The sequence below is a fragment of the Ascidiella aspersa genome, chromosome 7 (genome assembly GCF_963924565.1).
Source record: "Ascidiella aspersa chromosome 7, kaAscAspe10.2, whole genome shotgun sequence".
Classification (NCBI taxonomy): Eukaryota; Metazoa; Chordata; class Ascidiacea; order Phlebobranchia; family Ascidiidae; genus Ascidiella; species Ascidiella aspersa.
In genome coordinates, this window is record NC_139453.1 from 19,169,715 (window position 1) to 19,185,584 (window position 15,870).

General features: G+C 34.4%; 1 protein-coding gene across 1 annotated transcript; it reads right to left on the reverse strand.

Moving 5' to 3' along the window:
- Positions 1 to 5,727: 5,727 nt before the first annotated feature.
- On the reverse strand, positions 5,728 to 15,217 carry LOC146138158 (akirin-2-like). The gene is made up of 6 exons (XM_083393941.1): positions 14,899 to 15,217; positions 14,388 to 14,480; positions 9,088 to 9,197; positions 8,101 to 8,188; positions 7,509 to 7,580; positions 5,728 to 5,993 (listed from the first exon to the last, which is right to left on the reverse strand). The coding sequence occupies exons 1-6, from the start codon at positions 15,173 to 15,175 to the stop codon at positions 5,983 to 5,985; spliced, it is 651 nt and encodes a 216-aa protein (XP_083250067.1). The 5' UTR covers positions 15,176 to 15,217; the 3' UTR covers positions 5,728 to 5,982.
- Positions 15,218 to 15,870: the final 653 nt, after the last annotated feature.

Here is a 15,870-nt window from a genome sequence, read left to right on the forward strand (position 1 = left end):
GCCGGGACAGTCCTGGTGTCCCTCCCGGTTAACCAATTTGTCCCGGATTTTTCAATTGGAGATTTACAAAAAAAATTAGGCTAAAAAATGTAAAAACTCTTGAGTTAGCCATTTCAGCAATTCTTTCTCAAAACTAAGTAATACTTTTTACTTTTAATTTTTGATTGGTAAGGCTATCTAGCAAAGTTTTTTAACATAAATTAATTATTTTTCCAGCAAGTGTTAAGAAATATTTTTCTGGGGTGAGGTTGCTGGCGCTATAGTTTCTTTTTATGTGGGGTGAGTAAACAAAGTTAAATGGATATTATCCGGCCGGTGCCGGGAGGTATCTTTTAAAGGAAGGTAAGCGAGCGCTGTCGCAAACCGGTCACCGTTAAGTAATTTTTATTTTCAAGGATTTTTTTTTCACGTATGACGCAGTTTGGTATCGGTATTATTTACTTAAATATTACGCAAGTCTAACCAATTGCTGTTACAACTAAAAGTTTAACGTTTGTTAGTAATTCTGGATCGATAAATGTCGCGGGTTTTCAGCATAACAAATCAAATTAAAGTCATAACATATCGATTGCCTTAATAAAAATAAGTTTTAATGTTTCCAACTTAAGACTTATATGTATAAAAACTTCTTGATGTCTGTTACCGCGCTAAATTTAAGTAGAGTTCGCAAAATTTCGCATTTAATGCGGTGGTTTTAATAGAAACCAATTTTCATTTTCGAACAAGATTTTACTTAAGTTCGACGCACTATGGTACCAGAATTACGTATTGGCTGAATGTCGCGCAATGCGAACCATGGCTGCTATACAACTTTAAGGTTTTACGTAAGTGAGTATTGATATAGGTTTATGTAACTGGTTTTCGTTACGTAAAAGATGTTTGACGTGCTTCTGTTGGGTATTTAGTCGTTTCATTTCAAATAAGCGCAAATTATTTGCAATTTTGTTTCAACAAATGTAAAATTTTAGTTTGCGAAGACGAACAATTAGAAGTTTCACAGTCACGCAGATAAATGCGTTAATTAATAACACGCCATCCGATTAAATGCTGCTTCCACACAGGCTAAAGAATGTGACTTCATTTGTGGGGAAGCATTTAGTAAACCCATTTCAGGCACTAAGGAAAAAAAATAGTCAAGGGACGACCAAACATATATGCTGTATAGCAATTAACGATTAAAAAAATTAAAATGTTTTATTTAGAAAAAACTAAAATGTTTACCACTTTACACATTATAAAGTACAACATAATATGTAATAGTTTTAAGAGGCCAGCTTGATAAAATCTTACACTTTGTTTAACCTATGCTTGAGAATGATTTGGTCCGGGGAATACGTATTTGTTTGGACACAGCGCCTTTGCCAACATGTACGGCCTATATTGTTGCTGCTTTCACGAGGGCCGCATCCTACTTGAATTGTAGAAAGTAGAGGCCTATTTACCCGACTCATTTTTTTCATAATAAAAAAAATGTCTTTCGGTTACAATTTAAATTACTTAGCCTAGAGTCGTGGACAAACCACCCTTAAAAATAGGGCCCGGAAAAATACCTCCTGAAAAAATATAAAACAACCGCAACCCCGTTAAGTTAATTATCTGTTTTAAATCTTTTGTATTAGGTCTACATTAAGTTTATTTGCAGTTTTCAATATGCGTCCCGGATTTACGTTTCTAAAAAATGGCAAGCCTACACCAGACGCGTTTTGCTTCTCGAGTTAGCGTCTGGCGTAAAACGCCAGCGACACTTAAAGGGTTGCCAGCATTAACGGCAAATTTCCTAACCGAAAGCGTTTTTTAAAGAACGTTTTTACGTTAACGCCAGACGCGTCTAGTGTAAACTAACTTTATGAATAATGTCATCTACATTCAAAGCTCTAACAACATCACTATCTATGCTTAAAAGGGACTCCAGCCATAAGACCGAAATAAGCAAAACATCAACGTCGCAATAAAACACACTTCTGAATAAGACCAAAATAGGACCAATACCTAATACTCGTATTACCGTCTAAATTGAAATAAGTCCAAAACCCGTCAGAATAAAACCTAAATAACTTTACCTAACCCCAAACCTCACACCCCTTTTGGGCATATAGGCAATATTACGGTGAGTTTCTTATTCAGACGATTTTGATCTTATTCTGTACTGGCAGTAATCTGCGTATTCGGCTTTATTATGTCATACTATGGCTTTATAGATATTCTGCTTTAGGTATTGTTGCTTTTTAGGTTTTATTGTGTGTTCCCCTTAAAAGTGATAGCACAGAAAGTAGATAGTTCTTAACTCGTTGGCAGCATAAATGAAACGATTTATTTATCTACTCACATACAAGGCACATATTGACTCGACTCAGTCATTCATTTTTCTAAAAAAACTGTACTGCACTGGTACTGAATCTGTATCACTATCAGCCTTACAAAAATTTAACCTTAAAAAAAATTGAGGGCCGAATTTTTCCAGGGCCTAAGGCTATAGCCTTATTAGCCTATTGGTTAATCCGGCCCTGGTCACGTCCCTCTTAAATAAATGGTTTTGCCAATTTTAACCAAACAAACGCATTTTTTCGCGCTTCGCGCGATTAAGCTACGTTTTGCGCATACAAAAATAGGTGTTTTAAGTTTATATTTTAATTTCTGACGCTATTCCCGAAAGCTTGGATTTCACCCCCGGAATCTTGGATCTGCCCCTGATCTTTAGTAGCGTGCTTATTTATTTGGAGTACCGGTAGCGTGCTTATTTTTTGGTCTGAGCAGACGGTAACCCTGCCTATGACCAACTGGCAGTTAAGTGCAAATTCCACCCAAACAGTATAGCTTTTAAAACCTTTATTAAAATGATCGCTGCTCCCACCCGAGTGGGACCACTCCATGGCAGGCTCGCCACCCGATACTAATTAAACTAGTCACCACCTTAAGGCAGATATTTCAGGTACATAACTCATGAAAAGCTTTATACCAGGGGTGTTCAAATGATTTCTGTCATGATCCACCACAGCCAAACCTGACAACATGATGATCCACCAAAAACGAATAGTAAACATATTGGACACGCTTTAATTAATATGGTGCTTTATTTATGTAAATGTAATCTACAACACTTTGATAAATTTGTAAAACCCAAAAGTGAAGTGTGCTATACAGCACCAAGATTTGAGTGAGAAAAATGATAGGTTGGTTTAAACCAGGGACGGCAATCTTTTTCTAGTCGCGGGTCAACACTAAACTCAGAAAGGTCTTTGTGGCCACACAAAATGTTAAATGAGAAAAATTGTGTTTTTTCACTTTAAAACGTGTTTAATTACATTTAAGAAGGCAGTAAAGTGTTGGTGCCCAGCGCGAAAAAAGGCGAGCTCAAACGTCGTCATACTACAAATGAAAAATGTGATAAAACTACTTTGAAGAAACGCGATAACTTTAATAGTTAATCTTGTTCAGTGTTTGTTAAGCTTTTCAAATGAGGGCGCACGTGGCGAGCGAAGCGATCGCGATTTTTTTAGGTATACCGGCATTTATTTAAATTTCTTGCAAGATTTTATTACCTTGGCAAAAATAAAAAATGTTAAAAAACTATTTTTGAATACGTTTTCCGTTAACGGTAACGAGCGCTGATCTAGTTCAAAAGACCGCATTAAAACGTAAACAAGCCGGGCGTAGAAAGATGATTCGCTCGAAGCGAGAAAATTTTTCGCACTTACATAGTTAAATAGTCAAAAAGTATTTGAAATGGACTCGTATCCAGTTTGTCGATGAGGTGGCGGACCGAATGAATTACATTGGCAGGGCGCATCTGGTCCGCGGGCCGTAGGTTGCCGACTCCTGTTTTAGACTTTAGGTCTTACAATAGCATCGAATTGGGGCTTCCCTGTCGCTTAAATACTGATATCCTCAAACGCTCACAAAGATTAGCAATTGGGAGTCTCGTTCTATGCTTGATTTTTTTTACAAAATTCATCAACACTGACAATTGGTATTCACATGAAAACACTGTTGAAAGTTTATTTTTTCAAGACTACATTAGAAGATCCGCACAAAACGCTGAAAAGATCCGGAACCGGATTGCGATCCGCCATTTGAACATGACCGCTTTATACAATAAGATAAAAACACACACTAATGATCGTCCGCATAAATAACAACGCAAGTGGGAACGGGAATTAAATCTTGTACCGAACAGTGAACACAACTCCTTGGGGCAAAGTTAACACTTGTAAAGCCACAATTTGAACTAAACTGCGATCCTTTCAAATTAAACTTAATCTTCGTGCGATTGTGACCAATGATGCGCTATTCTCTTTTGATATAACTGAAACCAACCGGTGTGTTTTCTGCAATTTAAATGTTAAAACAATTTCTCATGTGTTTTTCTATTGCGAACATGTTGCAAAGTTTTGGGAAGAAGTCACTGCTTGGATTTCTTATTATCGCGTAATAAAAAAACAACAAAAATAATATTAGTAGGGCGATTATTTTTGACGTCAAATTCGTTTGCAAAATTAGCCTAAATAAAACTGCGGTGAGCAATTTTTTGAAAATGATGTTCAATTTAAAAGTTTATGGAAATTTGTTTTTTTAATTACTTCCAACAACATTTTGATTTATAAATGTATTGAACCGTATTTGACGTGTAGGCCTATTTATTTAGTGATGATTTGCAATTAGGCTATCCCGTTTCCTATTTTTTTGTAATTGGTTTTACTTTGAATTTCAAATAAACTGTTTATTCTTTTAAAAGAACCTGCTTCATATTTTTTGGCTTTTTTATAGCTGTCTGTCATCTTGGTATACCAAAAATAACAAGTAGGCATTTGTAAAGGATTTTGCATTAACCACACCAAAATAACTGATTTGAGTTCGATTGGCTGTCAGGAAAACATTAAAAACAATTGACTGACGTGCCCTAACAAAGTAGGCTATTTCATACATGATGCGTTGTGTAAATCAATATATTTCCAATAGGTCAAAATTTTCCTAAATAAAATATTTTTGTATTAGATACTGCAGCGAACAAAAAACAATTTTTTTTTTCAAACTTGTTAAAATCCCCTATAAAAGTAATATGGGCCTAAAAACACTTAAGAGTTCTATCTGCCAGTTTTTTTTTGGTGTTACAACATCAATCGAAGTGTACTATATATGGGTGCCGTTATCGTTGCTGAAATACGGGCTGTTGATCCCTCTCGATTGTTGTGGTATGTACAAACAGAATACAGTAGGTAATAGTGCCATGGCTGTTTCTCGACCTGACCACAGGCTAGTTGTTTTTCTAGCCTGGCCTTGCTTGCACTACAATCCTGATCAGGCTGACTGATTTCGGTAAACCTTTTCGAAGGCATCTTGTGTACTATGTAATATGGGTGCCGTTATCGTTGGCAAGTAGGGCCTACGACTCCAGAAAGGCTTGATATAAACTACACATTGTGTATAATGTATGTTTCAGTTGCTAAAATACGGGCTGTTATCCCTTCCGTTTGATGTTGTATGTACGAATAAGATGCAGCAGGAGATGGTGCTATGGTTGTTTCTCGACTCGCTCCCTTCTGAGCCTAGGAAGCTAAGTTGGTAGAGCGACGGTCTCGGAAGTCGTGAGTTCGAACCTCACCGCAGGCTAGTTGTGTAGCCTGGTCTTGCTTGCCGTAAAATCCTGATCAGGCATTTCCGTAAACCTGACCGAATGCGTCTGATGCAAATGGCAACTATATTGAATTATATTTAGCCATCTTTCTCCGGTATTATTTTTTTGTATTTCTTTTATTTACATGCACTTGCAGAAAACTTCACTGGTTGTAAAAAACGATAAAATAAACAGGGCATTGCAAAGCTCTACCGAGTAACAACAAAAAACAATGTTAAACCGGCAATGTTGTCATACCACTTTTTAACTCTTAAAAAAGGTTAGATAAAATAGGATAGTTGCAGCAGCGAAAGTAACACAAAAACAACTACAAACCAAGTGTACAACACAAATCCTGGCCAACTTCCTTGTCAAGACACATCTACAAACAAAAATACACAATATAGTAAATAGGGTTTCTACTGTGGTACTCAACAAATGAATAGTTGCAAACACAGCAAATCTTAATGCTGGACTAATGTGACTAAATTATTTCTTTTTTACTTACTCCAAAGGGTTAAGTTTAAATTGATACTAAATCAACAATTTTAAGATTTTCTGAGTGTCTCTTATTTTAAGCAAATTGAACAAAAGTCTTGTTTCTTTAGCGTGCCATAAACTTTTCATATTGGTTGACCGTATAAGAAACGTGCATAGGCCATATAACTCAAGTATATAGTTAACTATGCATTAAGATTTTACAAACAACAGGACTTAAATACTAAACACGGATCTGTAGATTATCTTCCATAGAAAGAGAGTGGCCCAAATAATAGATAAAAGATTCATTCTTTTATTAGCAAACGTTTCGGCAATTTCTTTTGCCATTATCAGTGCAGTAAGTGACGCTAAGATAAAAACGAGTCACTATATAGATGCTCGGACGTTTTAGAACGTTATATAAACAGAAAAAGGAAGTCGCAAAGTAACGGAGATAAGAACTGCAACGAAAAAGTACATCACATCCGTAAGGCGAAAGTAGGGCAAAGAGAGCACTTACTGCACTGATGATGGCAAAAGAAATTGCCGAAACGTTTGCTAATAAAAGAATGAATCTTTTATCTATTATTTGGGCCACTCTCTTTCTACTGAGGACTTAAATGCTGTTCTCATTTATATAATTCACAACATAAAATACCTTTTTTAGACAAATTAAACTAACTTATGGTTAACTTCGACCCCTAAAAGAGGGTGACAAAGAGTTGGCTGTATACTACTTGTTATAAAAAAAATCATGAAAAAACATAAACATAAAACTGGAAAGAGCAAAAGCTCACACTCATCCCCATTTTGTTTGTTTGTAAAACATGGCTGAAGGTTTTGTATGATAAAAAAGAGTGACCACTCCATGACCTTCTGAGGCATGGTTTACTTCTCCCGAAAAAATTTTTTTTTTTGGACAAAAACTCTTTTTAAGTAAGCCGTACATGGTTTGACTTTGACAGACAACTCTATGCAATCCGGCAAGAAATATTTTCAGTATAATTCGATTTAGTTCATGTGTATTGTGTAATACACCAAAATTCAGGGGTTGCGTGAGTTTCTGATAACTAATAATGGGGGTCGCAACAACAAAAATATTTTTTATAGTAGGAATAGTTTTTGTCACATGCAAAAAGTGTTGTTATTCTTACTCTAACTTTGACAGTTAATATAGGGCAAATTGCAAGTAACATTTATATTAATACTATGATCTTTTAAGGGGCTTCCTAACCAACACAACAAAGTTTAGTGTTGTTACATAAAATAAATCTTTACTATATTTTTAATTAGGTTTTAAAATGCTTTTGTCATCTATAGTTGGAATAGTAATTGACAGTGCTGTCAATGACTTGTTCTGCCTGTAGTGTACAGCTGCTTTGATACAGTAACAGGGTGAGCACAACAATGTACTTACAGCTCATGGCTTGGTGGGCAAACATTTGTTGTAGTTGATCCTCATTAAACTTCACAAAGGCATCATATTGTTCTGTAATAGATGATTCAAAGTTATGATGATAATAACAATAACAATACAACATAAAACTAAGTGGTTCTCAAAGAGATTTTTACGTGTGCATGCATGCAAAACTCTTCATAATAAAAAAATAACCCAGTAACTATATGTGATAGGCAGGCATTCATTTGAAAAGTGTCGCATTTTATCTACTCAGTGTTGGAGGCTAAACAAGTACAAAGAGTACTTTTACACATCCACAGTAATAATATCATGAGAGATTGAAACCACCAAGACCTTATAACCAAAACGCAAACAATTAAAACTACCTATTTTTTTTGTTCATTTTTTAATTTTAATTGTTGCTATTTTATCAACTGTTAAAACATAGATATTTGAATCATTATAATTACAAGCAAGGAACTATTTAACACTAATTATTATAAACACGTTTCTCATGTTTTAAATAGTTATGTTTTTGAAATAAAAAGGTAAAAACTTTTAAATAAAAATCCAAAACAGTTTTGTTTTTATTTGAAAAATTATTTGGTACCTGACAATTTATCCAACAAAGCCTTTTCATATTCAGCACGAAGAACTTGCTGCTGTTTCCGTAAAAGTTGTTCACAAATAACACCAACCTTAAAATAAATGTATGAAAAAAAATGTGGGGATGAATCCGATGATACAAAAATGCATAAAAACTTTATAAACATATTTATAAAACAATGGTCCTTTAAACATAACAGATACAATTTTTAAACTGCTAAACAGACAAAGCTTTGAAGGAATTGAAAAATATTAAAGATACTGTGTATGTGTATTGTATAGCAATAAAAAAATCATCTTAGGGGCATATTTAGAAGTAAGTTATCCAAACACTTAAAAAATAAACAAAAAAGAATTTAGAAGACAAATTTAACCAATGCTCTTTTAAACATCAAAAAATGTCATCTAACAAAAGTAAACTCATTAATTCAGAAACAGACATTAAATTCCTAACAAAGGCTGTTCAATGTTCTAATTGTAGTGCTTGGTTTACCACTAACCAGTTTGGTTCAGTGAAAATAATTTACATGTGCTGAATTACAAAGAGGGAAAATGTCCTAGTTTTACTCCAGGGTTTATTATGTTAAATGATTTTAACTTTTGATAGTTGCCCCCACATAAACAAGTAAGATTAAAACAAAAGAAACAACTGGATGTCTTATTTTTTTAACCAACTGTGCCAAAGCTTGGATTCTGACTGAAAAGGTTGCCACTACAAGCTAGTATATTTTACTAAACTTAATACACAGAAACTGTGTAATTCAACTATGTCATCATGGGAATGCTTTTTCAGCAGAAAATTCTACCCCTAGGAACTAAATTTAGAAAAAAATGAAATTGTCAATTTTTATGCAATTTTGTGTCCTAGCACCAAACTTAAAATGCATCCATATTGCAAAACAAAAAAAATACCTTTTTAAGGTACAAGTTAATATTCCATCCAAATTGGTAACTTTATAAATATTTTTGAATACTTTTATAGCTCTCACACCTGTTTTATTGTGAACAGTGGTACATTAGGCTGAGGCTGATGCTTGTCACTGGTTAACATGCCAGATGTATCAATAGCTTCTTGTAGTGAAGTTCCTGCAGCAGATGGATCTGAGAATTTTCAGTTCCATAATGATAAATATTGAATATAAGTATTATATTTGAATTAGGGCTTGCCAATGATATAATGCAATAAGCTATACCTGAAGGGTGCACACTGTAGGCCTCCCAATACTAAAGGATACACAAAACTGCCTTAATAAAAATACATTTAGGTTGCATGAGAGCAAAACACAATAATCGCTGAGAATTATCCAGCATTTATGGACTCATAACAGACCCATAGTAATATAAATGCATATTTTGACAAAAAGTTACCTATATTCTTCACATGTCAGTGTTTGTCAGGTGGTTTAAAAGAAGATAGAGTTAGTATATATATTTAAGTTTCAAAACCAAAACTTGTCTTTCTGTACCAGGTGTGTCACCAATTAGGGATATTATATTAATAAGTTTCACATATAGGATAACAAACACAATGATAAATATTGAATGGTAGTACATTCTTATCCATTCCTTACCTTGGGAGAGATTAAGCACAAAGCTTTAGTTACAGTAATTAATCATAAAACAATCTGCTAACATGCAATACAGTTGTTGCCAAAACTTTTTTTGCCAATTTTGTGAGTGCAATGCCACACAATCAACCCTTTAACTCGCTTTATAAAAAAATGTTATGTTTTAAGTAGGGATGCTCAAAGTAGAATATCGAATCCTTGGATTCGAATCCAGATGGGATTCGAATCCAATTCTGCCGTTTATTTCGGGTAATTGGAACCGATATAATTTAATGTTTTACCGCCGATTGTTTGCGCCTAATTGAACAAACGCGTGTGGTAAGTTGGCATGTCGCTGCGGCGACCAATTTATAGTGCTTGCTTTAATGCAACCTGGTAGTGCAGTGTCAGCGTTTTTTCGGGCGACCAATTACTTCGCGTCTGGCGATAATGTTCGTCTAATAATTAAGTGTCAATCAAGCGTTATTGGGCGAGCGACTAACGTGTAATGTCAGGAGCGGAGTTCGCAATTTACTTTAAAAACTGTACCGAATTGCTAAAGAGTTCTGTGTGCAGTGTTGCATTGTACTCACTATTGGCAAAAATATAAGTTTTGGCAACAACCTGAACAGTGGACATGTATTACAGTTTACACAACCGCTTTAAATGACAGTTGTTAAGAATGTAAAACATTTTTTATTATAATGTACACATGTTAGCAAATTGTTTGGTCGATTTGTTGCTGTGATTGTGGGCCATGTAGGGTAGAAAAAGATTAATCCATTCCCCAAACAAAATCGATGTTAAATAATTTAATAAAAATATACTAGGATTCGCTATTCTGGATTCGTTATTCTAGATTTGAAACCTATTATTCTAGAATACCTTGGGATTCTACTTTGAACATCCCTAGTTTTAAGGCTACCTTACTGAAAACAAATTCTGTAATGTAGTCAAATACTTTGCTACAAAGAATACAAAGTAACCACTGCCAGTAACAAACCCATGTACATCACATTTTGTCTGAGACCAGTGCATTTTATGATACAATGTTTATTTTGCAACGTACTTAAAATAACTTTTCAACTGGCAATAGATGTTAGCCCATTCCTAATATCTTTTGATTGACCCCTAATAATGATCAGGCGGACAGTTAATGGTAAAACGCTGACATACTGTACTACATGGCACTTAAAGCAATCACTATAAATGTTTCACACAGCAACAGACCTTAAAACAAACTTTCCGCTTACATATGTAAAATTGGGCTTAACTATGTAAATGCTTCATATAAATATTTAAGAACAGAACGATTCTCTCTCTATTTTTTTCTCTATCCAGCATTTATGGACTCATAACAGACCCATAGTAATATAAATGCATATTTTGACAAAAAGTTACCTATATTCTTCACATGTCAGTGTTTGTCAGGTGGTTTAAAAGAAGATAGAGTTAGTATATATATTTAAGTTTCAAAACCAAAACTTGTCTTTCTGTACCAGGTGTGTCACCAATTAGGGATATTATATTAATAAGTTTCACATATAGGATAACAAACACAATGATAAATATTGAATGGTAGTACATTCTTATCCATTCCTTCCACCTTAAGAAGTAAGAGATGTCAAATATTTAGACTTAGATTTCACCCGATCCATTAGAAATCAGTGCATTTCTAAGCAAAAAGGTCTACGACAATCAGGGCATCCAATGGCAGAAAAGTCTAGACTTTTAGACCTTGAGGTCCTGGCAATGCACTGATTTGGACCTTTAGGTAAACTCCCGGCGTAGATAAAGTAAAATATTCATTAAAAGTTCAGAAAAGATAACAAAAAATATGAGATAGGATTAATAACACTTGACCCACCTAAACCTAACGCTAACCTGAATCCTAACCCAAATAATGTGCGTTATTTTAATAATTCTTTAAATGCTGGGAAAAAAAGCCCAAACTCGGATGGGCATAAGATGGTTTCTCGTCCATTGTATTTAAGATTATTACGTCGTAAATTGAGGTATTGGGGCCTGAAGCGTTATAATTATTAAATTATCGCACATTATTTGGGTTAGGGCGCTGGTTAGCATTTGGGTTTGGTTGGGTCAAGTATTGTTAAACTTAATCTTCTTATGCACATTTGTTAAGTCAAATTAGTGCTTTGTTCAAGACTTCAAAGTCTTAAAGTCGGACATTTTGATCCTTTGAATGCACTGATTGTCGTAGACCTTTTTGCTTAGAACGTGTAGATTTTTATCAACAAAATGATTTTAATTCCTGCAGCCAGAACAAGGCCAGCCAGACAATCTGAAGTAGCCAATTAAACTTGTTACTTTGTGCTTAATATATGCTAGGTAAACAGCAGCAGTTTTTTTTCTATGCATTTGTGACTATTGCATTATGCAAAAGAGGTAGAACAACAGATGTTTAGACAATCTTGATATGTTTGATTTAATCAGACAGTGCAGTTGTTTAACCGATCTTGCAGTTGTTTCAGGTGCTGTAAGTAATATGACAATTAAATGTTAATTTTTGTCACCTTAATTTCTCCTCGTCAATGAACCTTCACTGAAGTCTATACAACATTTTGATTTAATTTATAGTTTCTGATCACTCAGTATGGCAAACAAGAAAAATCAGATTACAATACTTCATGTGACCAAGCACAAGCAGTTTCAGGGTTATAAAAGTATATTACAATACAACTCATGCACCGGCGTATGAAAGAGAAGTTTTTGCAAAATTAAAGGGGATTGCTTAACAACAAACTTTTTACCAAGTTTTTCCCCTTTTTAAAAAATTTTTGATCAACATTTAAGCATAGCATTGTACATTGCGTCTAAGAGTTTAGGGATTTTTAATGATAAAACAATTGCATCAAAAGCTGGAAAATTTACATATTATTTATTGACCTCAGATAAGCACTGACAACAAATATATATATATATATATATAAACTGCATATAGCTATCCAATATTTTGTGTGTGTTTTATTTTGCAACACAAGACACTCAAATCTGGAACCATACAGTTGTGTTTTCACTGTGGTTTATAAAATCTCTGTGCAAAACTTGTTGAAATTAATAAAGGTTTTGGCGGTTGTAAAAAACTGATTAGTTTTATCTGCTTTTAAAGCCTACCCGTTGAAAAATTGCTTAGCATAGAAGCAGAATCCTTACTACTGTCAAGTATGTTGGTTTAGTCATGGAACGTTTTGGAGCCATTTATAACTTCTACACCAAGTTTGATGATACACCACTTTTAAAACACAAGTTTTTGCTTGAACTCTTCAAATCACTAATAATGTCACTTAGAGGAATCTTTACAGAATTTTTTTATCATAAAGTATTAATTCCAAAATAAGCAACTCTGCTCATCACTCCACTATGTTGTTTTCACCTCTGAAAGAGATATAACTAACTTATCCAGACCTTATTTTGACACACAAAATAAGTGATTGCTAAATCATAATTTCCTGGTTTTGTAATATTAAATTTATATAAACATGCCAGGGAATAATAATATCTGAAACATTTTATTACTACAGTTGACTTTACAGATCATTGTGCCCTTGGAATTAAAGCGACACACTAAGGCAGCGCTTCTCAACCAGTGCGCCATGGAAGGCTGCCAGGTGCGCAGCGAGCAAAATAAAAAATAATTTAATATATATAAAACATTTATTTTTTACATTCCCATTAAGCTTATCCCATTGATTCCACAGTACTTTCAAGTGAAAAACACAATTTGACCTACAAAGCAACAATATATGACCTACAAAGTTAGATCTACAACGCAACTATCAGCAGCGACCTAATAACGCCAATTTCGTAGTAATAACCACGACAGACTAAAATCTAAAATAGTCTAGATAAGGCCTATACATGGCGTAATAAGTCCAAAATTAATCGGAATACTACTAAACTAGACTGTATAGGGAAAGGGTATGGGATGATTGGGGACACCTGTCTGGCAATGGCCGTTTGCTGTCGACATTTGGGCTCCGCTGTTTTGGCCCTGGATTTTTGTCCCTGTTTGGGCTAATGGGCGGGTAGTTTGTGGTGTTAGCAATTGGGTTAGGTTTGAAAATATTTGGAGTTTTTTGGGGGTTTTGGGGAGTGATAGTTATAGGTGGGGTTTGGGGTTAGGTTAAAGGTTGTATAGGCCTTAGTTTGCCGTTGTATAGGCCTTAGTTTGCCATAGGTATTAGTCCTATTTTCGCATTATTCCTAACTGTCTTTTGTTCCGAAGTTGATATTGTTTTTATTTTGGTCTCAAGGCTGAACTCCCTTTAAAGATATACAACTATAAAGCCTATATAACAAAAAATTGCAAGCGATTTAAGAGAAATACTCAAAAATGTCGTGCTCGCTTCTCTCGCAAAGTGCGCCGCCACTCTTTTAAAGTCTCTAGGTGCGCCCCCAAGTCAAAAAGGTTGAGAAACACTGCACTAAGGTGTCGCATCGCACAGTTTGAGAACCTCTGGATTAGCAAATATAACAGCAGCAAATCATGTGTACTTCTGTTTACTTGCTACATGTAGTTATAGGCGACAATGCTTTTTTTTTTTAGCAAAACACTTAACGACATAAGAAGAACGATTTTAAACTGTTTTTTGACCTAAAATAGTAAAAATGACTTGAATTTTCAATTTTTTTTAATACCAAATTCCAAACATTACTTGCATAAGTTTTTTTAATAGAATCTAAAGAATCATTAAAAAGATCAAAAGATTACACATTTTTTTACCTTTATTTAATGAAGAAACTTGCTGTGAGGGTGATTGAAATACTTGAGAATTCTTCATAAGGCGATACTGTTGCAAAATATCAGTGATAAGTTCTGAAAATAAATAACATATATAAATTTATATGTAGAGAAATTCCAGATTTTCAGTACAAGAGTTCTGACATCATTTAAGGCAGCGGTTCTTAACCTTTCAGACCACATATATTACCATCTGGTAATGTTTAACTCAATCCCAGGGCTATGCTATTAAGCTGCAGATTTAGATTATAGGTTGATTTAATGTGGCAGGGAGATAAACCTAATCTACAGCTGTCGCAATAAATTAAAGTCATGTTAATTTTGCTGACATGCATAAAGATCTGAGAGGCCACTTGTATTTTGCCTGAACACCCTTCACAGGATAAGAACCACTGATTCAAGCAATGCAAAAATTTCAGGAAACTAGTCATAGAATTATTTTACAAGATGCTGGCAATTGGAATTATATTTTAAGTAATCTCAGAAGAATAACCTTTAGCAGAAGAATGGCCTTTTACAGTATCAAAGGGAGATGTTGCAGTTGAGGATTGAACTGTATTCTCACATCTGCCAACTTCAAACCTTTTCCAAATCTTGCTAGAATCATTGGGCATAACAATATTCTCTGTTGAAGGTTGATTGAAATCAACATTTTTTCTGCGCTTTTTACCAGTGTTTATAAGTTTATTAGTATCATCTTTGCATGAAGACAATCCAGAATGGACAGGTTTAAATTCCCATTTTCTTTTAACTGCAACCCGACAAGACATCCCTAGGCCTTTATGCAATGATTACATTGTAAAATTAATCTAATTGATATTCATAAGAAAAATACCAAAACAAGATATTATCATGGCTGACAGACAGTTTAAAGTACTTTTAAGCATGTCTCAATACAAAATTGTTTCAATTAACCAATTTTGTGGTAAAACATGCTACATGTTGCTTCCTACTCCAGGTGGTGCTGCTATCACAATACCAGAAGCATCAAAGCAAAACAAATATATGAATAAAACAGATGCCTTTCATAATGCCTACCAAAATCGGTCAGCCTAATTAGAGCTATTTTTGCATTTCATGACTCTTCACATCAAGATCTTGAGTATGCAGCACGCTGTTTTGAGATATGCAGGTGTGCACTTATGTTTTTGCACACCCTAGGTTTGTAATCCTTCCACAATTTAGCTATTTACATAATTTAAGTGTGCAATATACCAATTCAGATGGGCACACAAATCTCTTTAATAAAAATAAAATTTTGACCAAAAAATTGTTAAAGAGGATCTTTGGAGGTAACAAATTAAGGAATGCAGTCGGGCTTTATGCTAACTTGCTCTGCTGTTTTATAAAACTATTGTGGTTGGCTTGCAAGTTAGACATGTAACCAGAACAATTAAGAGTCAGAAGATGTGTCAACTAGGCCGCCCTTATATTAAATTAATAATAGATTATAGTGGATCTACTT

Bases quoted from the DNA above. Each gene is read 5' to 3' on its own strand.
- LOC146138158 (XM_083393941.1), bottom strand. From the start codon at position 15,175: ATGTCTTGTCGGGTTGCAGTTAAAAGAAAATGGGAATTTAAACCTGTC. The intron at 9,198-14,387 runs GTAAAAAAATGT...GAAAATTCTCAG, and splicing joins AGTTTCTTCATTAAATAAAG to ATCCATCTGCTGCAGGAACT. The intron at 8,189-9,087 runs GTGTGAGAGCTA...ATTTATTTTAAG, and splicing joins CACTGTTCACAATAAAACAG to GTTGGTGTTATTTGTGAACA.